Here is a 16,922-nt window from a genome sequence, read left to right on the forward strand (position 1 = left end):
GATGTTCCTCAGGGCGAACTGGGCCTCGACCTGAATAAACCACGAGGGTGCTTGCTGCTCCCAGAACTGCGGTATCTTTAGCGAAACGGCATCTGCTTCCATGCTGTGCTCTTCTTCTGTGAAAACGTTCACAAAAATGGGGTCACCAATGTAGGAATTGACGAATTCCTACGAATAACTGAGATCGACACAGGAGAACAATTAAACAGGTCTTTACTCAACAGAGATGCCACGAGGACTGCCTGGGCAGTCACGTGGTTTGCGACGTGACGTCATCGCGTTTGCCTGCGTTTTCCCGCGCTCTTAAAGGGGCCACGCCCCGTACATGCAAACTCTATATACAAAACACAGTAATGCCTAACACAATGGTACAGATTTAGGCTGGTGTTAGAACATCGTTAAAGGGAATTATATACAGTTAGCCAGAGTCTGGCGGATCATATAACTAGGGCTGTAGAGAGGGCTTTAAACTAACTAGTGGGGGGGAGGTTCCTAGAGAGCAAATAATACAAATGACAACAGAGAAGGTCATAGACTTGGGTAGCAGTGGGGAAATTAAAAACCAGAGCATGTCAGGAAGGGGCAGAAGGTATGGAGTAAAAGGTAAAGTAATAAAAAGGGCAAAAGCAGGAACTAAGTGTCACAAAACATCTTTGAAAGTTCTCTATCTGAATGCACGTAGCATTCGTAACAAAATAGATGAGTTAATGGCACAAATAACTACATATGGGTATGATCTTGTGGCCATTACAGAAACATGGCTGCAGTGTGACAATGCCTGGGAATTAAACATACCAGGTTATTTAACGATCAGGAAGGACAGGCAGGAAGGAAGGGGAGGTGGGGTGGCTATGTTAATAAAGGAAGGAATCACTGTAATACAGAGAAATGATATTGGGTCAAAAGATCAGGACAATGAAACAGTTTGGGTGGAGGTAAGGAATAATAATTCGAAAAAAACACTAGTGGGCGTAGTCTATAGGCCTCCGAACTGTGGCAACTCTGTTGGACGGAGTATCAATCAGGAAATAGTTGAGGCTTGTAATAAGGGAACATCTATAATTATGGGGGATTTTAACTATCATATTAATTGGACAAATCAAATTGGGCAGGGCTGCCTTGAGGATGAGTTCATTGAGTGTATTAGGGATGGGTTTCTTGAGCAGTATGTAACTGAACCGACCAGGGGGCAGGCAACCTTAGATCTGGTCCTGTGTAACGAGACAGGATTAATTAAAAATGTCCTAGTAAAGGATCCCCTTGGAATGAGTGACCATAACATGGTTGAATTCCATATTCAATTAGAGGGTGAGAAGGTTGGATCTCAAACAAGTGTGCTAAGCTTGAATAAAGGAGACTATGAAGGTATGAGAGCGGAATTGAGTAGAGTGGATTGGGAAAATAGATTAAAGGGTAAGACGATACATGATCAGTGGAGTACATTTAAGGAGTTATTTTACAACTTCCAAAAAATATATATTCCACTGAGAAGAAAAGGGTGTAAAAGAAAAGACAGCCATCCGTGGCTAAGTAAAGAAATTAAGGATAGTATTTGACTAAAAACAAGGGCATATAAGGTAGCCAAATCTAGTGGGAGGATAGAGGATTGGGAAAACTTTAAAAGACAGCAAAAAATAACAAAAAGATTGATTAAGAAAGGGAAGATAGATTATGAAAGTAAATTAGCAAAAAATATAAAAACAGATAGTAAGAGTTTTTATAGTTATATAAAAAGAAAAAGGTTGGCTAAAGTAAATGTTGGTCCCTTAGAGGATGAGACCGGGAAATTAATGGTGGGAAATATGGAGATGGCAAAAACACTGAACGAATATTTTACATCAGTCTTTACAGTAGAAGACACTAAGAATATCCCAACACTGGACAAACAGGGGGCTAAAGGGGAGGAGGAGCTAAACACGATCAAAATCACTAAGGAAGTGGTACTCGGTAAAATAATGGGACTCAAGGCGGATAAATCACCTGGACCTGATGGCTTACATCCTAGGGTCTTGAGGGAAGTGGCGGTAGGGATTGTGGATGCATTGGTAATAATTTTCCAAAACTCCCTGGACTCGGCAATGGTCCTGGCAGACTGGAAAACTGCTAATGTAACACCCTTATTTAAAAAGGGCAGTAGACAGAAGGCTGGAAACTATAGACCGGTTAGCCTAACATCTGTGGTAGGTAAAATTTTGGAGTCCATTATTTAGGAGACAGTAACAGGACATTTGGATAATCATAATTTAATAGGACAAAGTCAGCATGGTTTTATGAAGGGAAAGTCATGTTTGACAAATTTGCTGGAGTTCTTTCAGGAAGTAACATATAGGGTGGATAAAGGGGAACCAGTGGACGTAGTGTATTTAGACTTCCAAAAGGCATTTGACAGGGTGCCACACAAAAGATTATTGCTTAAGATAAAAAATCACGGGATTGGGGGTAATATTCTGTCATGGATAGAGGATTGGCTATCTAACAGAAGGCAGAGAGTTGGGATAAATGGTTCATTCTCAGACTGGCAATCAGTAACTAGTGGTGTTCCGCAGGGGTCAGTGCTGGGTCCCCAACTCTTTACAATCTATATTAACGATTTGGAGGAGGGGACCGAGTGTAACATATCAAAGTTTGCAGATGATACTAAGATGGGGGGGAAAGTAGTGAGTGAGGAGGACATAAAAAATCTTCAAGGGGACATTGACAAGCTAAGTAAGTGGGCAGAGATTTGGCAGATGGAATACAATACTGGAAAGTGTGAGGTTATGCACTTTGGCAGGAAAAATCGTAGAGCAAGTTATTATCTTAATGGCAAGAAACTGGAAAGTACTGAAGTACAAAGGGATCTGGGGGTCCTGGTGCACGAAACTCAAAAGGTTAGTATGCAGGTGCAGCAAGTGATTAAGAAGGCCAATGGAATGTTGGCTTTCATTGCTAGGGGGATAGAATATAAAAATAGGGAGGTAATGCTTCAGTTGTACAAGGTATTGGTGAGACCGCACCTGGAATACTGTGTACAGTTTTGGTGTCCATACTTAAGAAAGGACATACTTGCTCTCGAGTCAGTACAAAGAAGGTTCACTCGGTTAATCCCGGGGATGAGGGGATGGACATATGAGGAGAGGTTGAGTAGATTGGGACTCTACTCATTGGAGTTCAGAAGAATGAGAGGCGATCTTATTGAAACATATAAGATTGTGAAGGGGTTGGATCGGGTGGATGCAGGGAAGATGTTCCCGATGATGGGTGAAACTAGAACTAGGGGGCATAGTCTTAGAATAAGGGGCTGCTCTTTCAAAACTGAGATGAGGAGGAACTACTTCACTCAGAGGGTGGTAGGTCCATGGAATATGCTGCCCCAAAAAACTGTAGAAGCTACATCATTACATAAATTTAAAACAGAAATAGACAGTTTCCTAGAAGTAAAGGGAATTAAGGGTTACAGGGAGCGGGCAGGAATTTGGACATGAGTCTAGGTTCGGATCGGTCATGGCCCTGTGGGTAGCGGAGCGGGCCCAGGGGCCGTGTAGCCTGATCCTGCTCCTATTTCGTGTGTCTAATTCTGTTAGATGCAGGAGATGGTTCTGTGATAGTGGATTGGCAGTTAGGATCAGATCAGCCATGATCTTATTGAATGGCGGAGCAGGCTCGAGGGGCCGATTGGCCTACTCCTGCTCCTATTTCTTATGTTCTTATGTAGTCATTCAGTGGTTCTGCCACAATATGATTAGGCAGGGTCAACTTGGTTTTATGAAAGGGAAATCGTGTTTAACAAATTTATTAGAGTTTTCTGAGGATGTAACTAGCAGGGTAGATAAAGGGGAACTAGTGGGTGTAGTATATTTGGATTTCCAAAAGGCATTCGATAAGGTGCCACATAAAAGGTTGTTATCCAAGATAATTGTTCATGGGTTTGTGGGTAATATATTAGCATGGATAGAGGATTGGTTAACTGACAGAAAACAGAGAGTAAGGAATAAATGGGTCATTTTCAGGTTGGCAGGCTGTAACTAGTGGAATGCCGCAAGGATCAGTGTTTGGGCCTCAGCTATTTACAATCTATATTAATGACTTAGATGAAGGAACCGAGTGCAATGTAGCCAAGTTTGCTGACAATACAAAGCTAGGTGGGAAAGTAAGCTGTGAGGAGAACACAGAGTCTGCAAAGGGATATAGACAGGTTAAGTGAGTGGGCAATAAAGTGGCAGATGGAGTATAATGTGGGGAATTGTGAGGTTATTCACTTTGGTAGGAAGAATAGAAAAACAGAATATTTTTTAAATGGTGAGAAACTATCAAATGTTGGTGTCAGAGAGATTTAGGTGTCCTCGTACTGGAAACACAGAGTTAGCATGCAGGTACAGCAAGCAATTAGGAAGGCAAATGGCATGTTGGCCTTTATTGCAAGGGGGTTGGAGTATAAGAGTAAAGAATTCTTACTACAATTGTACAGGGCTTTGGTGAGACCACACCTGGAGTACTGTGCACAGTTTTGGTCTCCTTATCTGAGGAAGGATATACATGCCATAGAGGCGGTGCAACAAAGGTTCACTAGATTGACTCCTGGGATGAGAGGGTTGTCCTAGTTGGAGAGATTGAATATACTCTCTGGAGTTTAGAAGAATGAGAGGTGATCTCATTGAAACATGCCAGATTCTGAGGGGGATTGACAGGGTAGATGCCGAGAGGTTGTTTCCTCTGGCTGGAGTGTCTAGAACTTAGGGGGCATAGTCTCAGGATAAGGGGTCTGCCATTTAAGACTGAAATGAGGAGGAATTTCTTCTCAGAGAGTTGTGAATCTTTGGAATTCTCTACCTGAAAGGGCTGTGGCTGCTGAGTCTTTGAGTATATTCAAGGCTGAGATAGATAGATTTTTGGACTCTAGGGGAATCAAGGGATATGGGGATTGGGCGGGAAAGTGGAGTTGAGGTCGATGATCAGCCATGATCTTATTGAATGACGGAGCAGGCTCGAGGGGCCGTATGGCCTACTCCTGCTCCTAATTCTTATGTTATGACACTCATTAAATCATAGTATTTTACATCTAGGAAGCCAGCTCCTTTTCAAATATTTATTCCCAGTCTCATTCCCACGCCTTTTAAAATTTTTCTTTTTCAAATATTTATTCACTTCTCTTTTAAAAGCTATTATGGATTTGCTTCCACCACCAAGGTTGTTGGGGCATTCCATATCCTAAAAACATTTTCCTTTTGTTCTTCTGGTGATGATCTTAAATTTATGGGGGGAAAAATTGAGTCACACCCTCTGTGGTAAACCACTTTTATCGTTCACTATCGTTACACTATGGTTATCACTGTTTACACTGTTGTATCACTACACAAGGTCACCTCTTGCCACGCTGTTATACCTGGGCTGACCACAGCTGACTCCGCCCATGGCTCCGCCTGCTTGCCCAGGTATAAAGGTGGTCGACTGGCTGGTATTCCTCCTTGTTGGATCCGATCACCCACGAGGGTGGGCTCTGTTATTTAGCCAATAAAAACCTATTGTTACTAACTTAACTCGTCGCTTTTCATGAACTGAATTGATAGGTATATCAATTTTATTGGCTAAATTTTGAAATGTCTACAACGGAGCAGCCAAACGACCAGTCAGACGTACAGCCTCAGCCAAACGGCCATCTACAACAGCCCCAGCAGCCGGCCTGGCTACGAGCCCTCCGGCCGCCGTACCTGGATCTAAACCCACAGGCTGCGAATTCAGCCCTCGACTTCGAACACTGGCGGAGCTGCTTCGAAGCCTACCTGGGAGAATCCGGCGTGCCTCCGGCATCCAAACTAAGAGTTCTGACCGCTCAGGTGAGCCCTAAAGTATTTGCACTCATCCGGGACATTGCCACATACGAGGACGCCCTCAACCTGCTAAAAGAACAGTATCGGAGCCCTGTAAACTCAATGTACGCCAGGCATCTCCTAAGATCCCGCTCGCAACAGCCAGGAGAGTCAGTTGATGATTTCTTACGGGCGCTGCAAATACTCGGCAGGGACTGTGACTTTAATGCCGTAACAGCTGCAGAACATACAGATGGAAACATCCGAGATGCCTTCGTGAAAGGCCTTCGGTCAGACTACTCACGGCAAAGACTGCTGGAACCAAAGGACCTCGACCTGAAAACAGCTGCTATCCTCGCTCGCTCCTTGGAAGTGGCCCATCGGGACCTCGAGGCGTACTCCAGGTACTGCGCTGCGCGACCCTGGGACTCGGGCCCGACCCCGGCCGCAATACCCCTCGCACCGCCGCCTCTGGGACCTACCACAGCGTCAGTGTCCCGGAACCGATCAGGACTGCCACCCCCGGTACCGGCTGCGACATCGGAGCCCCGCGATCGGGCCGCCGGCTTCTTCTTCTGTGGCCAGGCGAAACACCCGAGGGCGCGCTGCCCTGCAAGAAACGCGACCTGCTCCGACTGCCACAAGAAAGGTCACTTCGCGAAGGCCTGCAGGGGGAAAGCCACAGACGCCAGCAGTGCCTCGTGCGAGTTGTGGGGGCGGCCATCTTTCATCAAGGCCACAGATGCCAGTATCCCCTCGTGTGAGTCGTGGGGCGGCCATCTTTGATCAAGGCCACCGACGCCGGCAGTGCCTCATGTGAGTTGTGGGGGCGGCCATCTTCTCCGCCATTTTATTCAACGTCGTGGGCGCCGCCATTTTGTTCACCACACTCGACCATCACCTTGTCTCCAGACCTGACCACCGCCTCACCCGCAGACTACAGCAGCTCGCTCAGCCATACACTAGCCTCCGTCACACTTGACCAAGCTCGCCCGCATCACCTGTCCAAGTCCACGATGGACATCAAAGTAAACGGCCACGCCACGACCTGCCTGTTCGACAGCGGAAGCATGGAGAGTTTCATCCATCCAGACACGGTGAGCCACTACTCCCTCACTGTCCGGCCAACGCGCAACCGGATCTCGATGGCGTCGAGGTCCCATTCTACAGACATCAGCGGCTACTGTGTTGTGACCCTGTCGGTTAGGGGCACGGAGTATAAAAATTTTAAACTTCTCGTCCTGCCCCAGCTCTGCGCTGCCGTCCTACTAGGGCTGGATTTCCAATCCCACCTTCAAAGTGTCACTTTGGCATACGGTGGACCCCTCCCCCCACTCACAGTCTACAACCAGCAGCTTTTAAACCGCCCACCGCGTACCACCTGCGGCCTATCCACCCTCAAGATCCCACCCCCCTCCCTGTTCGCTAACCTCACCCGCGACTGTAAACCCGTCGCTACCAAGAGCAGGCGGTACAGCGCCGGGGACAGAGCTTTTATTAGCTCCGAGGTGCAGCGACTCCTGAAGGAGGGCATCATCGAGAGAAGCAACAGCCCCTGGCGTGCCCAGGTCGTAGTCGTTAAGACCGGCGATAAACACCGCCTGGTCATCGACTACAGCCAAACCATAAACCGGTACACCCAGCTGGACGCATACCCCCTTCCCCGCATATCTGATATGGTCAATCAGATTGCACAGTACCGGGTATTCTCCACCATCGACCTTAAGTCGGCCTATCACCAACTCCCTATCCGCCCTGAGGACCGCCAGTATACCGCCTTCGAGGCGAATGGCCGCCTCTACCACTTCCTTAGGGTTCCCTTCGGCGCCACCAACGGGGTTTCGGTCTTCCAAAGGGAGATGGACCGGATGGTTGACCAGAACGGGCTGCATGCCACGTTCCCTTATCTAGATAACGTCACCATCTGCGGCCGCGACCGGCAGGACCATGATGTTAATCTGGAGAGATTCCTCCGTACGGCCCAACGGCTGAACCTCACCTACAATAAGGAGAAATGTGTGTTTAACACCTCGCGCCTTGCCATCCTCGGCTGCGTAGTAGAGAATGGAGTCATCGGCCCCGACCCCGAAAGAATGCGCCCCCTCATGGAGCTTCCCCTCCCCCACTGTCCAAAGGCGCTGAAGAGAACCCTGGGGCTCTTCGCCTACTATGCCCAATGGGTGCCCAATTATGCGGACAAAGCCAGACCCCTCATGAAGTCCACCTCCTTCCCCCTGACGGCAGAAGCATGCGCAGCCTTCTCCCTCATAAAGGGAGACATTGCTAAGGCCACAATGCACGCGGTGGATGAGTCTATCCCTTTCCAAGTGGAGAGCGATGCATCCGACTTCGCCCTAGCTGCAACCCTTAACCAGGCGGGGAGACCTGTGGCCTTCTTCTCAAGGACCCTCCAGGGCCCTGAGATCCGACACTCTTCGGTCGAGAAGGAGGCCCAGGCGATCGTGGAGGCAGTACGACGCTGGAGGCATTACCTGGCAGGCAAACAATTTACCCTCCTCACCGACCAGCGCTCGGTCGCTTTTATGTTTAATAACAAGCTGAGGGGCAAAATCAAGAACGACAAGATCTTGAGGTGGAGAATCGAGCTCTCCACCTACGATTATGATATCTTGTACCAGCCTGGTAAACTGAACGAACCCCCAGATGCTCTATCACGAAGTACATGCGCCAACGCGCAAATTGATAGACTGCAGACCCTCCACAACGACCTCTGCCACCCCGGGGTCACCAGACTTTACCACTTCATTAAGGCCCGCAACCTGCCCTACTCCATCGAGGAGGTCAGGACCATGACCAGGAACTGCCAAACCTGTGCCGAATGCAAACCACATTTCTTTAGGCCGGACAGAGCAAGCCTGATCAAGGCCACCCGCCCCTTCGAGCGCTTGAGCATCGATTTTAGGGGGCCCCTCCCGTCCTCTGACCGTAATGTGTACTTCCTCAACATTATTGATGAGTACTCCCGTTTCCCCTTTGCCTTCCCCTGCCCAGACATGACCAGTACCACGGTCATCAAATGCCTGAACGACCTCTTCGCCTTGTTCAGGTTCCCGAACTATATACATAGCGACCGGGGCTCATCCTTCATGAGCGAGGAACTTCGCCAGTTCCTACTAGCGAGAGGTATTGCTGCAAGCAGGACCACCAGCTACAACCCCCGAGGGAACGGCCAGGTGGAAAGAGAGAACGCGACTGTCTGGAAGGCCGTTCTCTTAGCCTTAAAGTCTAAGGGCCTCCCAACCTCTCGCTGGCAGGAAGTCCTCCCGGCAGCGCTGCATTCCATCCGGTCACTGCTTTGCACTGCCATTAACGCCACCCCCCATGAACGAATGTTTGTTTTCCCCAGGAAGTCGACTACGGGAACCTCGCTACCAACATGGCTGACTTCTCCGGGGCCAGTCTTGCTGCGAAAGCACGAGGGCCCATAAAACGGACCCCCTGGTCGAGAGGGTGGACCTCCTGCACGCCAACCCCCAGTACGCCTATGTGGCATACCCAGACAGGCGGGAGGACACAGTCTCCTTACGAGACCGCGCACCCTCGGGCACCCCTGAGACACCACCGTTACCCCCCACCACCCCCCCAAATCCAGCCCAGGTAGACGGCATGCCGGAACCCCACGAGCCTTCGCCGACCACGCAGACACCAGCATTAACATCGGATACTGCACCACCGCCGCCGCTGCTGCGCCGATCAGAAAGGCTTACGAGGCCTCCGGACAGACTGACATACCCGAACTGGTAGTACACTTCACCCCGCCGGACTCAAATTTAAACAAGGGGTGAATGTGGTAAACCACTTTTATCGTTCACTATCGTTACACTATGGTTATCACTGTTTATATCGTTACACTATGGTTATCACTGTTTACACTGTTGTATCACTACACAAGGTCACCTCTTGCCACGCTGTTATACCTGGGCTGACCACAGCTGACTCCGCCCATGGCTCTGCCTGCTTGCCCAGGTATAAAGGTGGTCGACTGGCTGGTATTCCTCCTTGTTGGATCCGATCACCCACGAGGGTGGGCTCTGTTATTTAGCCAATAAAAACCTATAGTTACTAACTTAACTCGTCGCTTTTCATGAACTGAATTGATAGGTATATCACCCTCTTCGGGGCGCTAACTTTGCTGGGCGCTACTTTTAGCGCCCCAAAAAAATTAGCACCCCCACGGCCAAAATTAATTGGTAGCACTTCAAGAGGGAAGCGGGGCACTACTGGAAGCACCCCACCTCCCTCTTGGGGCGCTGCGAGGGAATATCGTGACTGGCCTCCCACCTTCTAACCTCCGTAAACATGAGGTCATCCAAAACTCTCCTGCCTGTGTCCTAACTCGCACCAAGTCCCATTCACCCATCACCCCTGTGCCCACTGACCTACATTGGCTCCCAGTTAAGCAACACCTCGATTTTAAAATTCTCATCCTTGTTTTCAAATCCCTCCATGGCCTCGCGCCTTCTTATCTCTGTAAGCTCCTCCAGCCCTCAACACTCTGCGATCCTCTAATTCGGGCCTCTTGAGCATCCCCGATTTCTATCGCTCCACCACAGTTGGTCGAGTCTCCAGCTGCCGAGGTCCTAAGCTCCCTAAACCTCTCCACCTCTCTACCTGTCTTTCCTCCTTTAAGATGCTCCTTAAAACCCACCTCTTTGACCAAGCTTGTGGTCATGTGCCCATATATCTCCTTATGTGGCTCGGTGTCAAATTATGTTTGATAACGCTCCTGTGAAGCGCTTTGGGACGTTTTGCTACATTAAAAGGTGCTATATAAATACAAGTTGTCTTTGTTGTTGACATCCATCAAAGATACGGGATTTGCCTCCACATGTATGCTGACAACACGCAGCTCTACCTCTCCACCACTTCTCTCAACCTCATGACCACCTTGGTATGGTCAAGCTGCCTATGATAATGGATCAAAATTTGTTCCTATTTAAAATTAGAAAAATCAAAGTGATCATTTTTGACTGCTGGCATAAACTCGGGTTCCTTTCCTCTCCCCAGCCATACTCTCATACTGAATCAAGACATGCAAACGATTGAGGTCCTGTTCACTCCAGAGTTCAACTGAAGACCCACATCCTATTTATCAGCAAGATTGCTGAACTCTATCTCCACCACAATTTCCACTGCTGCCCCCACCTCATCCCAAGCTTCGTCTAAATCCTTAGGCATGCTTTTGTCATCTCTAAACTTGATTTTTCCTGTGTCCTCCTCACTGGCCTCCCAGCCTTCATCCTCCATAAATTTCAACTTATCCAAAACTGATCTGCTTTGATCCTGCCCCACACTAAATCCTGCTCTCCCATCACTGCTGAACTACACTTGCTCCCTTACACATTGGCCCGGATTTTGCAGTGGGTAATGACTACCAGTGTTCGCCATCATTACCCCTCTGAAACTGACCGCAACTTTCAGGATTTAGCGCATGTGCATCTAAACGCAAAAATCCTGAAGTAGTGATCAGTCAGTCATTCATTGCTCCGACACTGGCTGCACTGTGGAGTGTCAAATTTCTCCACTTTGATAAAAATTACAATTTTTAAAAAACTTTAAAAGTTGGTTTCTGATATTTCAGCTTCTACCTTATCCCCCATGTGAGAGTCCCAATCTTTATTTCGCACTCTGTAACATTTTAAAAATATTGCGGATAAAAGCAGCTTCACAATTCCTGGTTTCCTGTCTGTGAGAATTCTGCAATTTGATTAGCTGCTTAGATAGCTTGTTGATGTCACTGCACTAGGAATTCCCATGACAGAGCGCTGAAATCAATTGAACATCAAAAAAGGCAAACTTCTCGCCACAGACTCTGCGGGGAGAAGTTTGCCTTTTTCGACGTTCAATTGATTTCAGCGCTCTGTAATCGTGAGATCTCTGGGCCGCTTTCTTCGGATTCTTTGCTTCGCCGCTGACTGCAAATTGCGGGCCATTGAGTTTAAAATTTTTGTCCTTATCTTCAAATACATTCCATGGTCTCATCCCACTCTATCTCTGCAACCTCCTCCAGCCTTATGTCCCCCCCCTCACACTTTGATGCTTTGACTCTGGCCTTCTGTGCATCTTTCCACTCTTCACCACAGCACTAATGTCAGTGCCTTTAGCTGCATTGGCCATATTATTTTGAACTCCATCCATAAACCCCACTCACTACCATTATACTTCTTTGTCCACATCTTCAAGGTTATGAAAGGGTTCGATAGGGCAGACGTAGAGAAGATGTTTCCACTTGTGGAGGGGCCATGAATATAAGATAGTCACTAATAAATCCAGTAAGGAATTCAGGATAAACTTCTTTACCCAGGGAGTGGTGAGAATGTGGCACTTGCTACCACAAGGTGTAGTTGAGGTGAATAGTGTAGGTGCATTTAAGCAGTAGCTAGATAAACACATGAGGGAGAAAGGAATAGAAGGGAATGCTGATAGCGTTAGATGAAGTAGGGTGGGAGGGGGCTCGTGTGGAGCACAAAGACCCATTGGTCCGAATGGCCTGTTTCTGTGGTGTACATTTTAGATAATTCTATGTACTAACCCTCAGTCTAGTTTTGTGACAAAAGCACAATAAAATATCTATTAGTGTTTGGAAGTCTACTGTGAATAAATGAAACAGAACTTATCCTGGTACTTTGTAATAAAATTGTTTGTTTTCTGCAGGTGACCCAGTGCACATTCTCCGGTGACGGCCAGCTGCTATTAACAGGTTCAGCCGACCGTAACGTTTGTGTCTGGAATGTTGGAACTGGAAAACTTCTATCTAAAGTAAAAGGTCACACAGGTAAGCGATTTCTGTGACACCTTTCACCTGCTTTGTAGGTATTCTTTACATATTTATGATTTGGCCAGCACCCATAATCTGGGATTTGACAGTAACCTTGGCTGTACAAAATTAATCAACCCTGTATATTATTGGATGTATTTTTGTGATCTTTAGTTTATCAATGGTTTACCACAGAGTAAGCTGCAAGTACGTTGTCGCTCAGTGAATATTATTTTAAAGATAAAGGGTTTCCTGATGAAGGGTTTCGACCTGAAACGTTGACTCTATTTCTCTCTCCACGGATGTTGCCTGGCCTGCTGAGTTTTTCCAGCATTTTCTGTTGTTATTTCGGATTTCCAGCATCCACAGTATTTTGCTATCGTACTCGTTATTTAAAAGATTGTTTGTCATCAGTAATGTTCTAGTCTGATTCCTTTGCTAGCGAATTACTTCATTTAAAATGCACAAGCCACATTAACGCCATGGGGAAGATTTGCTCTGGCTGCTATTTCTACTGCAATCATAAATCCATTCTTTTAGGACGTACTTACAATTTTGCTAAAATGGTAAACAGAATTTAAAAATTGTCATTTTGTTTAGACGCCACTAATAACTAGCAAGCAGAGAAATCGTTCCCCAAGATTTGTAAATGGGACCAAAGATATTAAATACTGTGTGATCAGATTAATTGTGGAATAAATATCTACTCTCACCAATGATGGAAATTCTGCTAGTTCTATCACTTGTGGGAAAGAGATTTTTCTTTAATTTAATAAAATAACATTTCCTCTCAATGATGAGATTTTGGGGCTGATTTTCATTTCGGCGTATGTTGGGGACTGCATCGTTTGCACATTGCTGAACCTGGTACATTTCTAGGTCCAGCAAATCAGCCTCGAGTGCCAGATGTGATAAACGCCTTGTACTTTGATGATTGATCTTTACGGGTGGGAATTCGAGTGCTACTTTAAAAAAAAAGTATTCGTTTTTATGGGACCTGGGCGTCGCTGGCAATGCCAGCATTTATTGCCTATCCCTAATTGCCCTCGAGAAGGTGGTGGTGAGCCACCTTCTAGAACTGCTGCAGTCTGTGTGGTGTAGATACTCCCACAGTACTGTTAGGGAGGGAGTTCCAGGATTTTGACCCAGCGACGAAGAAGGATCGGTGATATACTTCTAAGTCAGGATGGTGTGTGACTTGGAGGGGAACTTGCAGGTGGTGGTGTTCCCATGCGCCTGCTGCCCTTGCCCTTCTAGGTGGAAGAGGTCGTGGGTTTGGGAGGTGCTGCCGAAGAAGCCTTGGCGAATTGTTGCAGTGCATCTTGTAGATGGTACACACTGCAGCCACGGTACGCCGGTGGTGGATGGGGTGCCAATCAAACGGGCTGCTTTGTCCTGGATGGTGTCGAGCTTCTTGAGTGTTGTTGTAACTGCCCTCATCCAGGCAGGTGGAGAATATTTCATCACAATCCTTACTTGTGCCTTGTAGATGGTGGAAAGGCTTTGGGGAATCGGGAGGTGAGAAACTCGCCGCAGAATACCTAGCCTCTGATCTGCTCTTGTTGCCATCAGTTAAGTTTCTGGTCAATGGTGACCCCCAGGATGTTGATGGTGGGGGATTCGGCGATGGCAATGCCATTGAATATCAAGGCACGGAGGTTAGACTCTCACTTGTTGGAGATAGTCATTGCCATTGCCTGGCACTTCTGTGGCGCGAATGTTACCTGCCACTTATCAGCCCAAGCCTGAATGTCGTCCAGGTCTTGTTGCATGCGGGCATGGACTGCTTCGTTCATCATTGAGGATGGGGATATTCATGGAGCCTCCTCCTCCCGTTAGTTGTTTAATGGTCCACCACCATTCACGACTGGATGAGGCAGGATTGCAGAGCTTTGATCAGATCCGTTGATTGTGGGATTGCTTAGCCCTGTCTATAGCATGCTGCTTCCACTTTTTAGCATGCATGTAGTCCTGTGTTGCTGCTTCCCCAGGTTGGCACCTCATTTTTAGGTATGCCTGGTGCTGCTCCTGGCATGCTCTTGTACACTCCTTATTGAACCAGGGTTGGTCCTCTGGCTTGATGGTAATAGTAGAGTGAGGGATATGCCAGGCCATGAGGTTACAGATTGTGGTGGAATACAATTCTGCTGCTGCTGATGGCCCACAGCACCTCGTGGATGCCCAGTTTTGAGCTGCTAGATCTGTTCTGAATCTATCCCATTTAGCACGGTGGTAGTGCCACAAAACACGATGAAGGTTGTCCTCAGTGTGAAGATGGAACTTTGTCTTCACAATGACTGTGCAGTGGTCACTGCTACCAATATTGTCATGGACAGATGCATCCGCGACAGGTAGATTGGTGAGGACGAGGTCAAGTATGTTTTTCTCTCGTGTTGGTTCTCTCACCACCTGTCGCAGGCCCAGACTGGCAGCTATGTCTTTCAGGACTCGGTCAGTAGTGGTGCTCCCGAGCCACTCTTGGTGATGGACATTGAAGTCCCCTACCCAGAGTACATTCTGTACCTACTCTCAGTGCTTCTTCCAAGTGGTGTTCAACATGGAGGAGTACTGATTGATCAGCTGAGGGAGGGTGGTAGGTGGTAATCAGCAGGAGGTTTCCTTGCCCATTCTTGATCTGAAGCCATGAGACTTCATGGGGTCCAGAGTCAATGTTGAGGACTCCCAAGGCCACTCCCTCCCGACTGTATGCCACTGTGCCGCCACCCCTGGTGGGTCTGTCCTGCCGGTGGGACAGGACATACCCAGGGATGGTGATGGAGGAGTTTGGGACATTGCCTGAAAGGTATGGTTCTGTGAGCATGACTATGTCAGGCTGTTGCTTGACTAGCCTGTGGGACAGCTCTCCCAATTTTGGCACAAGTCCCCAGATGTTGGTGAGGAGGACTTTGCAGGGTCGACTGGGCTGGGTGTGCCACTGCTGTTATTGCTGGTGCCGAGGTCGATGCCGGGTGGTCTGTCCGGTTTCATTCTTATTATTGTGTTTCGTAGCAGTCTACTGCAGGTCTTAGAGGGAATTTCGCTGCTGATAAGCTTCTACAAGTTCTTGAAAACAGCTGTGAGCCGTTGTGGCACGGCGGCTCAAGAAGGAGGCCTTAGCAAGCTGGCGGCAGCAGGTGCGGCTCAGAAGGGATGTCCTGTTTCCTACCCTAGTGGGGCATCGCAACAACTGAAAGGTGGGTCAGAGGACTCGGCAGGAGTTGGCTGATCATATCAAAGCCAGCAGCACTTGATGGGGTCAATAACGTCCTTGCTGTTATTGGTCAGTTCACCCCTAGAGCAGCGGGCACAGTAACAATGAGCCCAGTAGCTGGGGTGGGCATGGAATGGCAGTGGATGATGTTGTTGTCTTTCATTTAATGATAACACCCGTCCACCACAACCTGCACCCTTCTTCGATGGCTTCCCTCGTGCCAGAAAACAGGCAGTGTGCAGTATCCTGCAGCCAGCCCATCTCAGGCTTCTGCTCACAGAGGTCCAGCACCACCTTAATCACAGGAGCCTCTCAAAGGCACACCTCCGTCAGCCACGTCACAGGCTTCTACAATCGGGGTTGCACCAAGGGCGAAGACCAACATCAGGCGGTGCAGCCCAACACCCACAGACTGTCAGGAATGGGATTCACTGCAGTACGAGCCACTAGAATCAAAGACACATCACATTTTGGACAGTACACTGTGATGGCACTTGAGTTGCGCGGTTTTATTTCTGTGGCTCCAGAACATATATATTTGCAGTTCAGAGGAGTGAAGATCGTAATTTATTCCAGGTGCCAAAATATTCACCTTCAGTGCAATGCCCTTTGCAATAACAACAACAACAACTTGTATTTTTATAGCGCCTTTAACGTAGTAAAGCGTCTCAAGGCACTTCACAGGAGTGTCATAAAGCAAAGTTTGACACCAAGCTACATAAGGAGAAATAAGAGGAGCTTGGTCAAAGAGGTAGGTTTTAAGGAGCGTCTTAAAGGAGGATAGAAAGGTAGAGAGGCGGAGAGGTTTAGGCAGGGAATTCCAGAGCTTAGGGCCGAGGCAGCTGAAGACATGACCACCAATGGCTGAGCGATTAAAATCGGGGATGCTCAAGAGTCCAGAATTAGAGGAGTGCAGATATCTCAGGGGGTTGTGGGGCTGGAGGAGATTCAGAGATAGGGAGGGGCGAGGCCATGGAGGGATTTGAAAACAAGGATGAGAATTTTAAAATTGGCAGAGAGGCGTTGTTTAACCGGGAGCCAATGTATGTCAGCGAGCACAGGGGTGATGGGTGAACAGGACTTGGTGCGAGTTAGGACTGGGCAGCCGAGTTTTGGGTGACCTCAAGTTTACGTAGGGTAGAATGTG

The 16,922-nt window shown here is 47.9% G+C and overlaps 1 protein-coding gene across 2 annotated transcripts in view; it reads left to right on the forward strand.

Moving 5' to 3' along the window:
- Positions 1-16,922, forward strand: part of LOC147101754 (uncharacterized) — a 39,584-nt gene that overhangs the window by 6,348 nt on the left and 16,314 nt on the right. The window contains exon 2 of one of the 2 annotated variants that reach the window (XM_085965653.1): positions 12,462-12,582. In XM_085965653.1, coding sequence (XP_085821779.1) covers positions 12,462-12,582 — 121 coding nt within the window. Of the gene's footprint in view, positions 1-12,461; positions 12,583-15,210; positions 15,759-16,922 lie in introns of those variants that run through there. The other variant, XM_085965652.1, reaches the window with a different exon arrangement.

This window comes from Somniosus microcephalus, chromosome 23, assembly GCF_052327205.1.
Source record: "Somniosus microcephalus isolate GS21.2 chromosome 23, FLI_Smic_1.0, whole genome shotgun sequence".
NCBI classification, from domain to species: domain Eukaryota; kingdom Metazoa; phylum Chordata; class Chondrichthyes; order Squaliformes; family Somniosidae; genus Somniosus; species Somniosus microcephalus.